Source organism: Enhydra lutris, unplaced genomic scaffold (genome assembly GCF_002288905.1).
Source record: "Enhydra lutris kenyoni isolate GAN:26980312 unplaced genomic scaffold, ASM228890v2 scaffoldscaffold1, whole genome shotgun sequence".
Lineage (NCBI taxonomy): Eukaryota > Metazoa > Chordata > Mammalia > Carnivora > Mustelidae > Enhydra > Enhydra lutris.
This window is the reverse complement of record NW_019154085.1, coordinates 66,431,255-66,451,082: the sequence shown is the minus strand read 5'-3', so window position 1 is coordinate 66,451,082 and position 19,828 is coordinate 66,431,255. Positions and strand designations below refer to the sequence as shown.

Here is a 19,828-nt window from a genome sequence, read left to right as displayed (position 1 = left end):
AGAGTTTGGTGGGAGTGACAGTTTCAGAGGCATTCTTTTTGAATCACATAATGTTTTAAAAACACAAACAAAAAAACAAAAAAAGAAATCAAAACCAGGTGAGAGAACAAAATATACTCATAAACAAATGAACCTAACATATTTTGAGTCACAAAACCACACAGAATCACACCAAAATGCACTAATCCAAGTCACTTTTAAACAATTATTTTAACTACATACTCTCAATCTAAAACTAAAAATAGCTATAAATAAACAGTAACGCTAGTGAATAGGTTACTTTTCACAGTAGTATAGAATGGTGATTTTCTATTCTAGGACTCAGCAAATGGGTACAAATTCTGAAATAATGAGAGCCAAGTTTCTCACTGTTGAAGGGAGTTACAAATATGGAATAGTAAAACACTAGAATAATTCATATGGTGCTTACAGATTAAGTTCCTTTGAGAGTAGGAGAGTTCAAGGCTACCGAAGAGGAGAATAAATATATATCCACAGGGCATAATAAAAAAAACATGTATTGTTGACAAGAGCTCTGGTCAAAATTTTTTGGGGGTCAGAATTGGAGAGCATCAAGAATACGGACTTTGGGGCTATAAACAAATTTTTGTGAGTACATGAATTCACAAATACAGAATCTATGAATAATATGGATCAACTGTATTCTACTCTTTGTAATCATGTAATTTATAAAGAGATACTCTATAAATATCCTATTAAATTTACCCTCTAAATAGATAACTCTTAATCAATTATTACTGAGATGAATGCAAAATGGCAACTTTTCTATCATTCCTTTTACCTTTATTAGCTGCCATTCTAAGGAACAGCTTTTTCTTTCCTTTTTTTAAAAAATTTTATTTATTTATTTGACAGAGAAAGATCACAAGTAGGCAGAGAGAGGGGGAAGAAGGCTCCCTGCTGAACAGAGAGCTTGATGCGGGGCTCCATCCCAGGACCCTGAGATCATGACCTGAGCCGAAGGCAGAGGTTTAACCCACTCTCTTCAACTCTCTTCAACAATTCATTGTTCTCCTTACTTCAAAAATTTTCCCCTTTATGGATCCCTTTATTAGTGATCAATGAGAAATGACACACCATAAGAAGGGATATTTTAAATGACCATGGCACATATACTTACATGAAGAACTGTGAACCATTTGTATCCTTCCCTCTGTTGGCCATAGACAAGAGAAATTCTTTGTTGTGTTTAACAGCAAAACTCTCATCTACAGAAAAGCAAAGTTTTCAGTTACATTACTGATATAACCTCCAGAAAAATTTCATTTTCATGCTTCATTTCTTTTGTTCATATGTGCTCTATAGCACCAGATAAATTTTAGATAAGTCAGGTTAAAGTAAGAGAGAATCAAATATTAACTAGCTCCCTCTCCCATCTTTTTAGATAAAAATATTTCTAATTTTCAATCCTTTGCTAAAATTCCAAATACTATTATCAACCCCCTTCCTTTCCATTTGCATTTGTCTATTTTTCTTTTTTTTTTAAAACAACACAGCTTTGATTATTCAAGCAAAAAATAAAATGTTCCTTAAAAAGAAGGAGAAAGAAACCAGACAGGATTCTTCTACATCTCATCTGTTTCATTTTTGAGCACAAAAAGGCACATATACTATTTTAAACACAGAGAGGCACTCATTAACTTAATCTCTGCCACAGCATCATTTATTGTAGAGTAGCTTGCCTTCCAATCTTGGATTAGAATATGGGAACAATGCAAGTGGAATGTGAAACAAAATTTCACTTAATCCCTAATGTGAAAGATGGGAAATATGAAATTATTTCCACATTCATATGTTTATATTTCTTTTAATGATCTTCACATCAATAAAAAATAAGAGAAAACTTAAAAAGTTGAGAAAAAATATTATAGCTGAAGTTTAATAAGTTAAAGAGATTTTTTTAAAAGTGCATAGGAAAGTTTACCCACTAAGCATGTGGATATTGTTACTATGAAATACTGCTAAATCTCTTTTAATAAAAATTAAGATTAAGCTATGGAAGTTCCCATTCTAGCACTATACTTTCAAGATTTTATTACAGACCATTGAAACCCTTCAAATAACATGGTGCATTAATGTACTCAACACACAAAAATTCCTACCTCTATAAGAAAATCTATCACATAAAATTTTTCACAAGAAAATTTACTTTCGGATTCACTGAATGCAGTTGGATATTAGTATGCTGTTTAGTAATCTTATTGATTCAATACGGAAAAATAACACAGAAAACATTAAAAATAAAATTTAAATGTAAACATCTTTACCTTCAAAAAATCCTCCGTAAATAGATTCCCCTCCTCGTCCATTTCCTAAGGATGAAAAACACAAGACTCTTAAACTCTCAAAACAATAATCTTTTTAAAGATGTCGCCTAAAGAAAATACTTCTTACAAAGTAGGTGCTCAAATGACTTCAAAAATACTCAAAGATTCACAGGATATCCTAAAAGATACTAATTTAAATTCAATACTGACAAGATCCCAAATTACTTTCTTTCCCCTTCAATACAAGAGCAAAAATGTGACAAGGCCTATTAAGATATGTGGGAAAAAAAGAACATTCAGATTCTAATGATTATGTAGACCTTTGAACAAAAATTAGATTTTTTCCAAAGCATCTTTAAAAATAGTTTGTTTTTACAATTTAAAAGTATAGGTAAAAACTAGGGGTGCCTGGGTGGCTCAACTGATTAAGCATCTGCCTTTGGCTCAGGTATGATCCCAGGATCCTGGGATCCTGTCCTCTACTGGGCTCCTTGCTCAGCGGAGATCCTACTTCTCCCTCTGTGTGCCGCTTCTCCTGCTTGTGCTCTCTGATAAGTAAGTACAAATCCTTAAAAAAATAAATAAATAAATAAAAGTAAAGGTATAAACTATACTGTAGTTAAAGATTACTAGTTTTGACAAGACCAAACACACATACTGATAGGTTACTAGGAGATGAATACAGAATCGTTTTTTATCCAGAAGCAAATTTCTGAAATTACTTCATGCATCAAAAGTAAAATGATTTCCTATCTGCTTCCTTCTTTTTGTCTATTTGAGTATTTCCACAGACTTGTCTAACTTTAAAATCTATGATACTTAACAAAGCATACATGATTTTCAAAGTCTTACCTTCACTGAAGTCACCACCTTGAACCATAAAATCTTTGACAACTCTGTGAAAAAGACAACTCTTATAATGTAATGGCTTCTGAGTTGATTTCCCTGTCCCCTTTTCACCTACAGAGAAGAAAAATTAGTTGGCCATTTAGTAGAAAGGAAGTCAAGGAAGCAGTATTAAAGCAAAATTAATGATGAAAACTTTTCCCTGTAAAATACACGTCTCTTAAACTATGTAGATGTTTTTAAACTATAGAATTTTCTTTCCCCTTAGGAATTCTTTTTTTAATTCATTTAAAAATCATCCATGTTTTTCTGCAGAGTATAGAAATATAGAAATCAATCTCAGATTGATTACAAGGGCTCCTGGGTGGTTCAGTGGGGTAAGCCTCTGCCTTTGACTTGGGTCATGATCTCAGGGCCCTGGGATCGAGGCCAGCATGGGGCTCTCTGCTCAGTGGGAAGCCTGGTTCCCCCTCTCTCTCTGCCTGCTGCTCTGCCTACTTGTGAGCTCTCTGTCAAATAAAAAAATAAAATCTTTAAAAATAAAATCCCATTACAAGTGGTATTTTCTAAAATTTACTTTCATGGGGTATCTGGATAGCTTAGTCGGTTAAAGTATCCGACTCTTGGTTTTAGCGCAGATTGTGATCTTAGGGTCATGGGACTGGCCCCCCCCCACAACCCTGTTGGGCTCTGCTGCTTAAGGTTCTCTCCCTCGCTCTAAATGAAGAAAAATATATTACTTTCACATCTTGGTCAATGGTACATAATCTGCATAAAGAAAATTAAAATATGTTAAATAAAAAAATTAAAACTATAGTCAAATGGTACTACTTTTGGCCAACTTAAAACATAAACGGGACACCTGGGTGGCTCAGTCGGTTAAGCCACTGCCTTCGGCTTAGGTCATGATCCCAGGGTCCTGGGATTGAGACCCGCATCAGGATCCTTGCTCAGCAGGGAGCCTGCTTCTCTCTCTGCCTCTGCCCGACACCTTACCTGCTTGTGCTCGCACTCTCTCTCTGACTAAATAAATAAATAAAAAAAATCTTTAAAAAAAAAAAATCTCTTAAAAAGAAAAAAGAAAAAAAATATCAACAAACCTGTACAAAGACAACGAAAGTTCTCGCATGTTTTTGGGCACACATCAGAAAATAATTCAAAGACAACTCTTCCAGCTGAAAAAGAAGAAAGCTTGTTTATAATTTACTAATTTTTAATATTAAATATTCATTTATAAATGTTACATGGGAAGATTAATTTTCTTACCAGGTTGATTATTAATCGCAATGTCAAAAAAACATCGAGGACGCTGAACCTTTATTCCCATGGCTCCAATACTTCAATCTATGTATAAAATACAGTTTCAGGCAAACAGACCCAAACAGCAAAAATTTCTTATAAATTTCTAGGGGAAAAAGAAATCCTGGAACACAAACTAAAAATGTAGTTTGAACTTAAATCATTTTTTTAAAGAGATTAGACTGCACTTTGTGAAACATTAAAGACAAAAACAAAAAACAAAATACAAAACCTTAGCCATAATATTATAAAATTCTATTTTAACCACTGAATATAGATTGCCACCCACACAGAAAATTGTACTAAGTCTGTATGATTAGTGAACTCAAGCAGATTACCTTTAAATAGAGAAAAATCAAGGGCAGACTAATCCAATCCTTTTGCTCCTTGAAAACAAAAAGGAGAGTTTTGATTAAAATGGTGCTTTAAAAAGAAAAACATTAAAATTCCTAAAATACAACAAAAATAAATTATCAAGGAAGAAAATGGGATATTTTTACAATAGGAATATATGGTATCTTTCCACTCTGAGTAAAATCACAACATTACATATGAGGCTATTTTCTGATCATGAGCAAGAGACTTTACTGATATGCTAGTGTAGACACAAAAAATACCAATAGGTGAGACTCTGTAAACACTTCTATCTACACAGCAGATCACTATTATTTAACATTCTTTTAATGAGACATTTATTTGAAGGACTTAAGCTATTTCAGCCATGGTATGTGGTAGGATATGACAGGGTAAAGTGAAGAGTAGAAGAAACAAAGGTAGTTAGTTTAAATAGCATCCAAAATTATGGGCTATAAAAATAGCTGCATCTGTTCAGAATAGAAACTGTAATGTATATGCTTTTCTGAAAATTATCATATCTAAGCTGGTAGTTCTACAAGCACTGTACGATATTTTAGGTCCAGCAAAGCTGTGAAAAATCTATTTCTCCATCCCAAATAGATTCCTGTCTTTATCAATTTGTATAGATATCTATAGATTCACCATAGATTGTAAGAAATAATAACATAGTATTACTTTACCAGTTTCCTCCAATGGTAGTATTTTAGAAGACCGTTATATAATACTGCCACTGTAGCATAAAGCAGAACAATGTTGATACAATCCTTTATCCCTGTTCACATTTCTCTGTTTTACTGGCACTCATCTGCATGCTTGTCTATTTATTTAGTTCTACACAATTTCATCATATGTGTAGGTTTATGTATCACCATCTCTCACCAATTTTACACCCACAAACTATAAATCAGAATACTCGATTTTGCCCAAATCACCAGCAATTTGAAAAATGCAGATATGTATTCATTTGCTTAATGTTGATTATGTGAATTAGGGATAAAATTATATAAAAGACATATTATATTGCATTCAAAATCAGGCAAAGTGTTGATATATTCACTTTTGGCATTATTGTATGAGAAGGGGGAGGACCTCATTTTTCATGACTTCTCCATTTTTTATTTCTAATAGATATAATGGATACTACAATTTGTTTCACATGAAACACAAGCAAAAAAGCTAAATTTTCAATCCTCCAGTAACCCACTTCCTGAAAACAAAAGAACTTAGCAATTTTATAATCTTGCCAAGTTTTTTGCATTGATTTTAGTTGTACAGAATCTCAATTCCTGCATACTTGGAATTGAGAATATGTTGAATCCATAAAGCTGAGGAAATTTTCTTAAAAATCTTAGTACCTGATTATCCTTATCTTCTAAGCAGTTTTTATAGGCCTTCTTAAATTCTCCACTTTTGCAGGTAGAGGAAGAGAAGACAAAGTTTAATGATTTATTTTTCCCTGAAAAAACCTATATAGCTACTTATTTAACCACAATACCCCAAGTAGAGATTTCTATTCTTATATGAGTACAGTACTCTACTATTCTTACAATGAGTACTAATAGTATAGATAATTTGTCCTAAACGTATCAGATTGTTTATAATTACAGTTAATTTCCTACATGCAGTACTGTGTTCTTGAAAACAAACTCCCAGTTTGAAACCAGTCCTAATTTGGGTGCCTGGGTGGCTTAGTGAGTGTTCTAAGATCAAGTCCCGCATGGGGTTTCCTGCGCAATGGGGAGTCTGCTTATGATCCCTCTCTTTCTCTCTGACGAAATCTTAAAACAAAAGTAGGCATAATTTATGGTAAGTCAGAAAAATCCCTAATTACCCATAACCTTTTAGACATAATTTTTGATAATTGTCTGAGTTTCTCAATTCTAGGGCACAATGTAAAAAAAGTCTACAGCTCTGGTACTCTGAACTGGCAATGAATACCACTACTAATTTACAGAGTTATAAGCACAAGTGGGAGCTATCAGGATAGTGTTTGTTTTGTTTTGTTTTAAAGATTTTATTTATTCATTTGACAGAGAAAGAGAGAGAGCACAAGCAGGGGGCATGGGAGAGGAAGAAGCAGGCTACCAGCTGAGCAGGGAGCACAATGTGGGACTGGGTCCCAGGACAGTGGGATCATGACTGAGCCAAAGGCAGATGTTCAAACCACTGAGCCACTCAGGGGCCCCTTGTTTTCTTTTTTTAATCTGAGAGCTGTTTACCTCGATGAGTTCACCTTGGGAAAACTGAGCTACACTTAGATTTTATGTAGGTTTCGGTATACTATACCGAATATACTACATTTATTTTTATATATAAAAATTTTTTTAAAATAGTAAATCTAAAACAAAACTTTACTTCTCTACACCCACTTCTCTCAAAATTTAGTAAATGTTATCACTGTCGAAATCAGCCAAAGCTGAAAAACTGGAATCATCTGTGACTACACTCTCCTTCATAGCCATTATCCAAATCATTAATAATTCAGTTTGGCACTGACTTAATTTTAGCTTAAAAAATGCTCTCATCGGGGCACCTGGGTGGCTCAGTGGGTTAAAGCCTCTGCCTTTGGCTCAGGTCATGATCCCAGGACCCTGGGATCGAGCCCAGCATCGGGCTCTCTGCTCAGGGGGTAGCCTGTTCCTCCTCTCTCTCTCTGCCTGCCTCTCTGCCTACTTGTGATCTGTCAAATAAATAAATAAAAATCTTAAAAAAAAAAATGCTCTCATCATCTTTATACCATTATTATCATTTCTTACATGGACTACTGCAACAGCCTCCTAACTGGTTTCCCTGTTTTTACTTAGTCCTCTATTATCTATTGTCCATAGAATAACCTGAATGTAGCCATCTTTAAAAGCACAATTTACCATTTCATTCCTCTACCTAATATTTTCTAACATACATCACATTTTTTTTTTTTTAAGATTTTATTTATTTGAGAAACAGTGAGAGAGAGCATGAAAGGTGAGAAGGTCAGAGGGAGAAGCAGACTCCCTATGGAGCAGGGACTCTGGGATCATGACCTGAGCTGAAGGCAGTTGCTTAACCAACTGAGCCACCCAGATGCCCAACATACATCACATTTAATCAGAATGTCTTTCCATGGATTTTAAGAACCTAAACCAGCACTGTCCAACAGAAACATAAGCCACATTCATAGTTTTTAAATTTTTAGTAGCCACATTTTAAAAAGTAAAAAGAAACTGGTTAATTTAAATATTTTATTTAGGGGCACCTGGGTGGCTCAGTGGGTTGAAGCCTCTGCCTTCAGCTCAGGTCATGATCCCACGGTCTGGGGATCAAGCCCCACATCAGGCTCTCTGCTCAGCAGGGAGCCTTCTTCCTCCCCCCTCTCTCCCTCTGCCTGCTTCTCTGCCTACTTGTGATCTCTGTCTGTCAAATGGATAAATAAAATCTTTAAAAAAAAAAAATATTTTATTTAACTCAGTATGTCCAAAATATTACCTCAACATATAATCGACAATTTGCATGGAATCTGTAAATCAATTTGGAAAATATTGCCATCTTAACAATATTACAGCTTTGACCCGTGACTGTGGGATGTCTTTCCATTCATATTAGAGTATCTTTAGTTTCTTTGAACAGTGTTTTGTAGTTTTCAGGATATGAATATTATACTTCTTTTGTTAAATTTATTTCTAAGCAACACTTTATTCATTTTGATGCTATTGTAAATTTAATTTTCTTAATTTTATTTTTGTATTATTGCTAGATAATAGGAATATGATTTTTTATATTGATTTTGTATCCTGTAACTTTCCTGATTTATTAGTTCCAATAGTAGTTTATGTAGAACTTTCTGTACGCAAGATCATGTCATCTCTGAATAGGGATAATTTTATTTCTTCTTTTCTAATTTAGATACCTTTCATTTACTTGTCCTAATGTCCTGGCTACAACTCCCAGGACAATGTTTGATAAAAGTAAAGAGAGCAGACATCCTTATCTTGTTGCTGATTTTTAGACAAAAGCATCCACTCTTTCATAATTAAATAGATGTTAGTTGTAGGTTTTTCATGGATATTTATCTTGTTGAGCAAGTTTCCTTCTATGCCTAGATTTTTTTTAAATTGTGAAATAGTGTTAGATTTTGTCAAATACTTTTTATGCAATTTAATGTTGAATATATGGCTTTTGGCTTTTAATTTTATCTGTGATATAGTCTGTTACAGTAATAGATTTTTCTGTATTAAACCAACTTTGCATTCCTGGGATTAAAAAAAAAACATATAATCGACATAAAAATGTGATTGTGAGATATTTCCCATTCTTTCTGGGATACTAAGTTTTAAAAATCCAGTGTTCATCAACTCAGAATTACCGTATTTCAAGTGCTTGATGGGTACGTGTGGCTCATAGCTACTATACTGGACAGCACAGCTCTAAATATTTTAGCTCCTACTGACCTCTACAATTTCATCTAACATTCTTCTCAACTTTGCTTTAGAAACACATGTTCCTTCTTCAAATATCCCGGGGTGCCTGGGTGGCTCAGTTGGTTAAGCATTTCCCTTCAGCTCAGGTCATGATCCCAGGGTCTGGGAATCAAGCCCCACATTGGGCTCCCGGTTCAGCAGGGAGCCTGCTTCTCCCTCTCCCTCTGTCTCTCCTCCCTGTTTGTGCTCTCTCTGTCAAATAAATAAATAAAATCTTTAAAACAAAACAAACATCCCAAGGCCTAGTCCACAGGTCTTCCCCATTTGTTGTTTCCTCCATGTGGCGTGCTCTTACCCCAGACTGTCACGTGGTTCATTCCCTCACTTATTTTAAGTCATTGCTGAAGTATCCCCTCCACAAAGAAACCATCCCTGACCAGTATATTCAAAGAAGCAGCCCTTGTCCTCCAACACTTTATATCCCCTTACCTGATTTATTTTTCTTCCCTGCCTTTATTGTTAATTTATTTTATTATAAATTCAAGTTTTTCTATCTGTTCTTCTCACTAGAATATAAGCTCCATGATGTGATAAACCTTTTTAGGTTTGCTCCTCTCTTAATTCCTAGTGCCTTAAACAGTATTTGGCTACGGTAAGAAATCAGTACTTAATACACGAATATACATGAAAGGATAGGCATGTATGAGAACACAGTTTTCTAACACTGTAACAACAACAAAAAGGAAACATCCAAAATATCCCACAATGAGAGAACAGCTGAATAAATTCTGGTATATACATGCTATTTAATATTATATAGCAGATTTTATTTATTTATTTATTTATTTATTTATTTAAAAGATTTTATTTGACAGAGAGAGAGTAGGCAGAGAGGCAGGCAGAGAAAGAGGAAGTAGGCTCCCTGCTGAGCAGAGAGCCTGATGTGGGGCTCGATCCCAGGATGCCGGGATCACGACCTGAGCCAAAGGCAGAGGCCTTAACCCACTGAGCCACCCAGGCACCCCAAAGATTTTATTTATTTATTTGACAGAGAGAGATCACTTTAACCCACTGAGCCACCCAGGCGCCCCTATATAGCAGTTTTAAAAGTCTACTATTACTTAGCTGAAAAGAAAAAAAAGCTATTTGCATATCAGTATTGTGTTTACACTCTAAAATAAATATTGTAAATAATACTAAATAATGCTCTAAATAATACTCAATTTCTACAGAGTTACATAGCAAAACTGATAGCACTCTGCAGAAGGGACTGGGAGTAGGGATGGAGGTCAATGGAGTCTTTAGTTTTAACTATAAAGTTTGAATTTTTGCAATGAGAATATATTCATGTATTCATTGCCCAATTAAAAATTAATAAAATTTAAAGCTATATCTGCATAATAAAATAAAACAGTAGGAAATAAACAAAAATACTAAGAGCCTATCTTTAAATGAAAGGGTCATACACAAATTTTTTTTTGTTTCTCATTTCCGAAGTTTTCTACACACCTCTAAAACTCTTCAAGGGGCACCTGGGTGGCTCAGTGGGTTAAAGCCTCTGCCTTCGGCTCGGGTCATGGTCTCAGGGTCCTGGGATCGAGCCCCGCATCGGGCTCTCTGCTCAGCGGGGAGCCTGCTTCCTCCTCTCTCTCTCTGCCTGCCTCTCTGACTACGTGTGATCTGTCAGATAAATAAATAAAAATCTTTAAAAAAAATTAAATAAATAAAACTCTTCAAAAGAGCACTCAAGTCTTAATGTACTTTTTAAGTGTCTCACTTTCATGATTATTACTGTTGTTTAACATTTAAATCCAGAAGATCTTAAGAAATTATTTTTCTTTTTCATGAAATTGTGTACTCCTTCCCCAATGGAAACCAGGAAAAGTACATGTAAATATTTATCCAAACTAGATATTAAATAATTGTTCAGGTTCATGAATAAATAAAGGAAATAAACAGACTGGACTTCATGAAGATATTTATTATTCCTATTTTTCAAAAGGAAATTAGAAAGTAGAAAACGGGCACATGAGTGGCTCAGTCCACTAAACCTCTAACTTAGTTTTGGCTCAGGTCATTCTCAGGGTCACGACATCAAGCCCCATGTGGGTCCCTGTGCTCAGCAGGGAGTCTGCTTGAGATTCTCTTTCTCCCTATTCCTCTGCCCCTCCATCCCTGGGTTCACTCACACACACTTTCTCTCAAATAAATAAATCTTTAAAAAAAAAAAAAAAGTAAGTAATGGGACACCTAGTAGCTCAGTTGGTTAAGCTGCTGCCTTTGGCTCAGGTCATGATCCCAGGGTCCTGTGATCAAGTTCCGAGTACGGCTCCTTGCTCAGAGGGGAGCCTGCTTCTCTCTCTCTGCCTCTACCTGCCACTCTGCCTGCTTATGCTCTCTCTCTCTGACAAATAAATAAAATCTTAATAAAGAAATAGAAAAAAAAATTTTTTAAGTCTTTAAAAAGTAAGTAAAAAACAGGAAAATATTTTCAGCAAACGTGATGGGTTAATTTTTTACTGTACAACAGTGCTTAGGAATGGAGTGCTAGAACAATTCTTCGCTAACCAGAACCATCCTAACTCACTGAAGAATGTTAATCACCTGTATCCCTATTTAAAGATCAGCACATGCGACAACCAAAAAGCCCTCTCTGTGTTCATGTCCTTCTGCCCATCGTCCTGTATGGGACAATGCACCATACAGTTAAAAGCACAAAACCCACCCAAGGAAACAAACAATTTATAAAAAAAGAAATCGAAAATATAAACATTAACAATTTTGCTAAGCAACCTGGCATTACAGACCAACTTTGAATATATTCATATTAACATTTAACACTTTAGTAATTTAGTATCTTGGAATCTCTCTGAAGGCAATCATTTTAAATGAAATATTCTTTGATTCTGGTTTAACAGTAATTAGAAACAACCTACATGTCCAACATATCAGTTAACTAAATTAAGAAATACTCATATAATAATCCATTACACTGCCTATGGAAATGCAATTTTTAAAAATATGGAGAAAATGTTAAACAAAAAACATCATATGGTTCTAACATTAAATGGTTAGAAAGATTTTAGGTATAAAAAAATTGGGGGCACCTGGCTGACTCAGTCAGAAGAAGAAGAGCATGTGTCTCTTGATCTTGGGGGTCATGAGTTTGAGCCCCATGTGTTATTAAAAACATAAACTTAAAAAAAAAACAAACCCTCACATCTACCCTTTACCTTAAAAAAATTCATACGCAGTCACTAAAGTGCTTTTTATAATAAAAAATTTTAAAAAACCAGTTGTGCAGTGATAGAAATTGGTTAAATAAATGATTCTCTCATGAAATGGATGATATTCATTTAGTCACTAGAAATCATATTCTTACATGTTAAAATCAGAGATAACATTTTCACCTAACAAAAATAAACAATACAGGGGCGCCTGGGTGGCTCAGTGGGTTAAAAACCTCTGCCTTCAGCTCAGGTCATGATCCCAGGGTCCTGGGATCCAGCCCCCCATCGGGCTCTCTGCTCAGCGGGGAGCCTGCTTCCTCCCCTCTCTCTGTCTGCCTCTCTGCCTACTTGTGATCTCTGTGAAATAAATAAATAAAATCTTAAAAAAAACCAAAACAAAACAATAATGACCTCATACATTGTTGCCAATAGTAAAGGGGTAAACTGATACAATCCGTTGCCAATTTGATAACATACAATATTACTAGCACATTAAAATACCCTTTGACTCAGTAACCCATTTTAGAAATTTTATACATATCCCACACATTTGCAAAATAAGGTTATGTACAAGGTTATTCAAGGCACCATTGTTTCTGTGGTTAAAAGGCTGTAAATATAAATGTCCATAAAGGACAGATTACATAAGTCATACTATATCCATACAATGTACAAGGCTATAAAAAGGAATGAGAGAGCAGTTTATGTACTGCTTTAAGTTTAAACTTTATATTAAGTTTAAAAAAAAATAAAAAAGCAAAGATACAGATATGTGTATGGCAATGCTTTGCTTTCTTTGTATATTTCTCAAAGTAAAAAATATATATATGTTTGCTTATCTAATACAGAGGCAGCTGGTGGGAGAGGAAATGCTGGGGAAGATGGTAAGATTTTTTTTTTTTTTTTTTACTGTATAACCAACCGTTTATACCTTTTCAGTTTTATACCATATGAACATATTGTTATTAAAAGTTACTACAGGGACGCCTGGGTGGCTCAGTTAGTTAAGCATCTGCTTTTGGCTCAGGTCATGATCCCAGGCTCCTGGGATGGAGCTCCAGGTTGCACTTCCTGCTCAGCAGGCAGCCTGCTTCTCCCTCTCCCTCTTGCCTGCTACTCAGCCTACTTGTGCTCTCTCTCTAGCTGTCAAATAAATAAAATTCTAAAAAAAAAAAGTTACTACAAAAAATAAAATGGAAAGGAAAATTATCGAAGACTACTCAGGGATGAGGAGATATTCACGATATATTAAGTGAAAAAGGCGGGTTAGTAAAGATTTCCAACTTTACACAGAAGAGATATACATTAAAAAGAGATGAAACCATTATGCTGAAGACTTATCTGTACCACCATGTTCAGTGCAGCATTATTTACAACAGCCAAGACATGGAGACAACCTAAGTGTCCATCAACAGATGAATAGATTAAGAAAATGTAGTGTATTTACATATACAAAAGGATACTATTCAGCCATTAAAAAACAAGGAAATCCGGCAATTTGCTACAACATGAATACTGCATGATCCCACTTATACGTAGAATCCAAGAAAAAAAGATAAATTTAAAAAAATACATATATATATATGTATATGTATATGTATATGTATATGTATATGTATATGTACAAACACACCCTGCCCAAACTCACAGAAAAAGAAATCAGATTTTTAGTTACCAGAGCTGTGGAGAGAGGGTAGAAGAATCGAATGAAGATGATCAAAAGATATAAACTTCCAGTTATAAGTAAGTACTGGGGATATAATAAAAACATAGATGGCCATAGTTAACTGCTGTATGGTATATTAGAAAGCTAAGAGAATAAATCCTTAAAATTCTCATCAAAAGAAAAAAAAAAACTTTCTTCCTTGCACCTATATCGGACGGTGGATGTTAACAAAACTTATTGTGGTAATCATTTTCCAATATATGTTAAGTCATATGCTGTACAATTTAAATTTATACTGTGCAATATGTCAATTACATTTCAATGTAAGTGAAAGACTAGATTTACACCAAAATACTGACACTGATTATAAATTATGCAGCATTATTTGCAATAGCCAAGACATGAAAACAACCCAAGTGTCCCCTGGTGGATGAATGAATAAAGAAAATGTGATATGTGTGCATACACATACACAGGAATATCATTCAGCCACAAAAAAAGAAGGAAATCCTGCAGTGCCTGGGCAGCTCAGTCAGTTGGGTGTCTGACTCCTGCTTTCGGCTCAGGTCATGGTCTCAGGATCATGAGATGGAGCCCCAGGTTGGGCTCCACTCTCTTGAGATTCTTTTCCTCTTCCTTTCTGCCCCTACCGCTATAAAATAAGTAAAATCTTAAAAAAAAAAAAAAAGGAAATCCTATCACTTGTGACATGTATGAATCTTGAGGACATTATACTAAGTGAAATAAGTTAGAGAAAGACAAATACCATATAATCTCACTTATATACATACATAACCTTAAAAAAAAACAAACAACTAAACAAAACCTAAATTCATTTGAGGTCCTGGGGATGTAATGTACAGCATGATGACTATATTTAAGAGCACTATACTGTGTATTTGAAATTTGCTAAGAGAGAAGATCTTAAAAGCTCTCATCACAAGAAAATATTTGCACCTATGTAAGGAGATGATTAACTAGATTTAATGTGACCATTTTGCAACATATACAAATATCAAATCATTATGTTGTACCTGAAACTAATATAATATCAATTATATCCCCAAAAAATGAATAAATAAGTCACCCCCAAAGATTTACACCAAAATATTAACATTGATTATAGTTAGGCAATGAGTTTAAGGATAATTTTTACATATTTGTTTTCCAAATTTTCTTCGACAGGTACTAAGTTTACAGTCATGAATATTTTTAAAGAAACAGTCAGGGATGCATGGGTGGCTCAGTTGGTTAAGCATCTGCCTTTGACTTGGCTCATGATCCCAGGGTCCTGGGATAGAGTCCGGTATCAGGATCCTTGCTCAGTGGGGAGCCTGCTTCTCCCTCTACCTGCCGCTCCCCTTGCTTGTGTGCGCTTTCTAATAAATAAATAAAATAAAAAACACTAATAAAATGAGATAATGTTTTGCCTATCAAAATAGTAAAGAGTTTTTAGAAGACTAATTCCCAAAACAAGACACAGCTCCTCCGGAAATAATATGTGAAACTCTTAAAACTGTTTATACCTTAAACTGATTTTCACTTTAATCCAGTAAAGTTCACATAACTAGGAAACTCTTACAAGAAACTGCCCTTTTAGAAAGCCTTCGTGTATAAAGTTAGCTATATTAGTGCTCTTTTTAGGGATATATAATCAGAAGCAACCTAGTCAATATTATAAAAAGTGGTTAAATCATGGTCTCTAACTGAATGAGATATCATAGTTGTTAAAGTAATATTATAAACATTAGTAATTTGGAAAATACTTATAATTTGTTAAAAAATAAGATACAAGGGTGCCTGGGTGGCTCAGTGGGCTAAAGCCTCTGCCTTCGCCTCAGGTCATGATCCCAGGGTTCTGGGATCGAGCCCCACCTTGGGCTCTCTGCTCAGCAGGGAGCCTGCTTCCCTCTCTCTCTCTGCCTGCCTCTCTGCCTACTTGTGATCTGTCTGTCAAATAAATAAATAAATCTTTAAAAAAAAAAGATACAAAACAGTATATGCAAAAGCATTATAATCAACTACTCCTAAAGATTTATAAAAAGAAAAAAAAATTGGAAAATCATTATTGTGTTGGCTGTAAGACCAAGACAGTTTTTTGCCCTCCTGTATTTCATTCTACTTTTCTTTAATAAATATAATTGGTATTATAAAGAAAAATTCATAATAAAAATGTATATATAATCTTCTAAGATTATAATGTACATGGCTATAAGTGATCATAATATATATATTTAGGTTATACCATATAAGGATTTTTTCATAGAAATAGATTAAATTTGTTTTCCTTAAGTAAATAAAAATGCCTTAAATTCAAGAAAGATGACAGCAATTATTAAAAGCACTACAGAAATCTCAAGTATGTAAATGTTGTTATAGCTAATGAAAACAATGATGACAAAAAAAGATGGCTCAATACTATGTCTCTAATTTACTGAAATCAGATTTTACCTAATCAGAAATATAGGACATAGAATTTCCTCTATGAAAATACTCAATATTTTCATAGAGGTATTACTCAATAATACCTAAAATCAAACATGAGATAAACATCTGATCAATTTTTTCACATTTTCAAGAAAAAGTAAACAGAAATAATACTGAGAGATACCAAAAATACAATTCAGGGAAAAATCAAGTCTATGCAATTTTCAATAAAATAATTCACAACTTTCCTTATATAATGAAAGGTTTCAGAAGAGTAGCTGCCTCTGTGGCAAATGTGTTAAACCTAAGTGAGTTGCAGCTATTTCCATAAAATCCAGACATTAATTTTTCTTGAAAAGCAAACAAAATTAATGTGCTCCATTCCTGTATAGCCAGTAATCAACATGGTCTGCCTCCAACTACAGCCTATTAATTTTTACTATTTACTATCTACTTGACCCCATGAACTCATTTCACCTGCTTGACTCCTTCAGAAATTTGAGTGATACTTAACCACACCTACTTTTTTTATAATGAAAATACTTTTTACATAATAAAGCTAACAGAATCACTGAAAAAAGTTAGATCATATAAAAACACATGAAATCCTGACACTTAGGCTATAACTTTTAAAATGTTCATGTATATTCTTTTTTCTAAGCAGAGAGAAATACAGTTGTTTTCAGTGTCTACCAACAATATCGTTTTGTATGTCAATAATATGTAGTATTTTAAAATAGTAAATACCAGAATATGTAAACTTCTGTAACAAATACATTTCATAAAAATAAGAGGTAACAAATTCATACGTAAAAAGTTTATAATCTTGTAGTTTCATACGTAAAATAATTTTGATATTCATCCTAGAGTAACATGAAGGACGGGGAAAGGGGCCAGGACAAGAACACAGACAACTAATTACTAAAATATATGGTAAAGGACACGGTATTTGCAGTTAGGCAATAAATACTTCAGTGATTTATGACATTCAAAGAATTATTTAGAAGTTTCACACAGTATGAAAAAGTCAACAAAGTACTCAGTCTTCAAAAAGTAGACAGTAAATCTTTTAAACTATTAAGATTAGCAGGTCTTTGGCCCTTTCTGATTCCCCTGGCTAATTCCTCTGTGTCCTTAAAGATTCAAACAGCCAGAGTACACTCTGGGAACTTCACCTTGACTCTCTAAAGCTTAAATGATCCTCCTTTGCTGAATCTTATTTTCATTATCATAAACTTGTTTGTAGACTCCACAAATTCAGAACCCTTCTATCTTCAAACATGCACAAGGCCTGGCCCAGGACTACATTATCAAATGGAAATAATACTAGTTTAACAAGGCATGTGCAGAACCAGGCTCTGCCTAAACTTCAGTACTTCCTCCTCTATGTACTGCTTCTCACATGGAATACTGCTAATTCGTATCTGTAGTTAGTAAATTCTCCCAGAGCCTACTAGTCAGTAACCGTCCTGAGTCTTTTCCATAATTGAAACAGAACCTATTCCCTAGATCAGCCTAATTGAGTTGCATTTTACTAATAAAATGTTTTTTCTTTCTTAGTAAACAGAATCCATTATAAGAGGGAGCATCTTCAGTTCAGGACGAAGAAATAAACATGGAGGGATGCCTGGGTGGCCCAGTCAGTTAACCATCTGCCTTTGGCTCAGGTCATGATCCCAGACTCCTGGCATCAGCCCCACATCAGGCTCCCTGCTCAGCAGGGAGTCTGCTTCTCCCTCTCCCACTGTCCCTTCCCTTGCTTGTCCTTGCTCTCTCAAATAAATAAAAATCTTAAAAAAAAAATAAATAAATAGGGGCGCCTGGGTGGCTCAGTGGGTTAAAGCCTCTGCCTTCGGCTCAGGTCATGATCTCAGGGTCCTGGGATAGAGCCCCGCATTGGCCTCTCTGCTCAGCAGGGAGCCTGTTTTCTCCTCTCTCTCTGCCTGCTTGTGATCTCTGTCAAATAAATAAATAAAATCTTTCAAAAAATAAAGATGGAAAGTTCTCAACTGCTTAAGTTTAGTAAAACAGGTAACAATTTTCACACACCATTTCCACCTCTAAGTGCAAGCATATTACATTAAACTAATTAAAACCACAGATCTTTAAAATTACTTTCAAAGGCAATGTGACATTCACACCAGTATCTTCAGCCTACCCCCAATACAATTCAGAGATCAAATGAGACTGTTTCAAAAACATTTTAATGCATTTGAGTATCATACTGCTAATTAATTACTTAAGCACAAACAAATTAACATTCTGAGGCATCAGAAAAGGCAACTATGCTCTTCCATATGATCCCCCCTCACTTGGTGTCTGATAGTCACAAACCACTAGGCTGGTAGAATCATGAGTAACAGTGTACATGCACTTCCTAAATTCTCAAATCCTTTAGAAAACATAAAAATAGCTGTAATGTTGCCAAGTTTCGTGTTAAATAGGGTATTACATACTTTCTAAACATAGAATATGAGAGCATAAAACTATGCTTTGTTAGTACTGAACTCAAAAGCATATACTAACTGGGAAATCCCTGCTAATACTCTTCATACTGCACCTGCAATTATTTAAGTTTTTACAATGATAAATGTATACCACTCTCTCATACCTACACCATACAATAGCAACATGCTAGCCAATGTGGTAATTCCCTTATAAACTACAGACTTTTGAAGTTTGGAGGAAACTTAATCTAATCAGTCTTCTGATTTTATAGGTTTGACAATAAGAGGACTAAAGAAGTGACTGAAGCAAGGTCATGAGTTGAAAAAGCAAGAGTTTTCTGGTTTACTTAACAGCTTCACTGTAGAAAATACCTTATTCATAAATATTCCAGATAATGGCTTATTTAATTTTACTTTCTACCTTATGACTATAATGCAATGATATAATTATGAATAAACCTTAAACTAAAGTTTATACATAATTAAGAGTACCTAATATATAAAGAGGCTTCATTTTTAAAAAATCAATGACTTAAGGAATCATTCATGTTTTAAAAACAACCATTTTAATGTTTAAAAAACTGATGCCTATATTAAAAGGTACAATCTCTTTCAAGAGGAGGTTGGTGTTTGCTTTATGACACCTCTTAAAAGTGCAAAGGATACGCTGTCTGGTACTGAAAGTACAAAGTCCTCAGTTATGGAAGTTTTCTCTGAGTATTTACACAATACTGCCTGTAGTAAATTTCAAGATGCAAGATTTGCCCCACAGAAATACAAATACAGAGTTCTTACAGAGGCAGAATATGCATTAAACCAGGGTAAAACCACTGACACTTAAACAGAAACTAAAGCTTGGTTCTAATATTAA

General features: G+C 34.5%; 1 protein-coding gene across 3 annotated transcripts in view; it reads right to left on the bottom strand.

The window, feature by feature from the left end:
• Positions 1 to 19,828, bottom strand: part of LOC111142173 (peptidylprolyl isomerase G) — a 55,060-nt gene that overhangs the window by 32,810 nt on the left and 2,422 nt on the right. For all 3 annotated transcript variants that reach the window (XM_022495180.1, XM_022495187.1, XM_022495195.1), the window contains 6 exons: positions 4,772 to 4,819; positions 4,401 to 4,478; positions 4,235 to 4,309; positions 3,141 to 3,248; positions 2,289 to 2,333; positions 1,142 to 1,229 (listed from right to left, as the gene is read on the bottom strand). In XM_022495180.1, coding sequence (XP_022350888.1) covers positions 1,142 to 1,229; positions 2,289 to 2,333; positions 3,141 to 3,248; positions 4,235 to 4,309; positions 4,401 to 4,461 — 377 coding nt within the window. In that variant the 5' untranslated portion in view covers positions 4,462 to 4,478; positions 4,772 to 4,819. The remainder of the gene's footprint in view (positions 1 to 1,141; positions 1,230 to 2,288; positions 2,334 to 3,140; positions 3,249 to 4,234; positions 4,310 to 4,400; positions 4,479 to 4,771; positions 4,820 to 19,828) is intronic.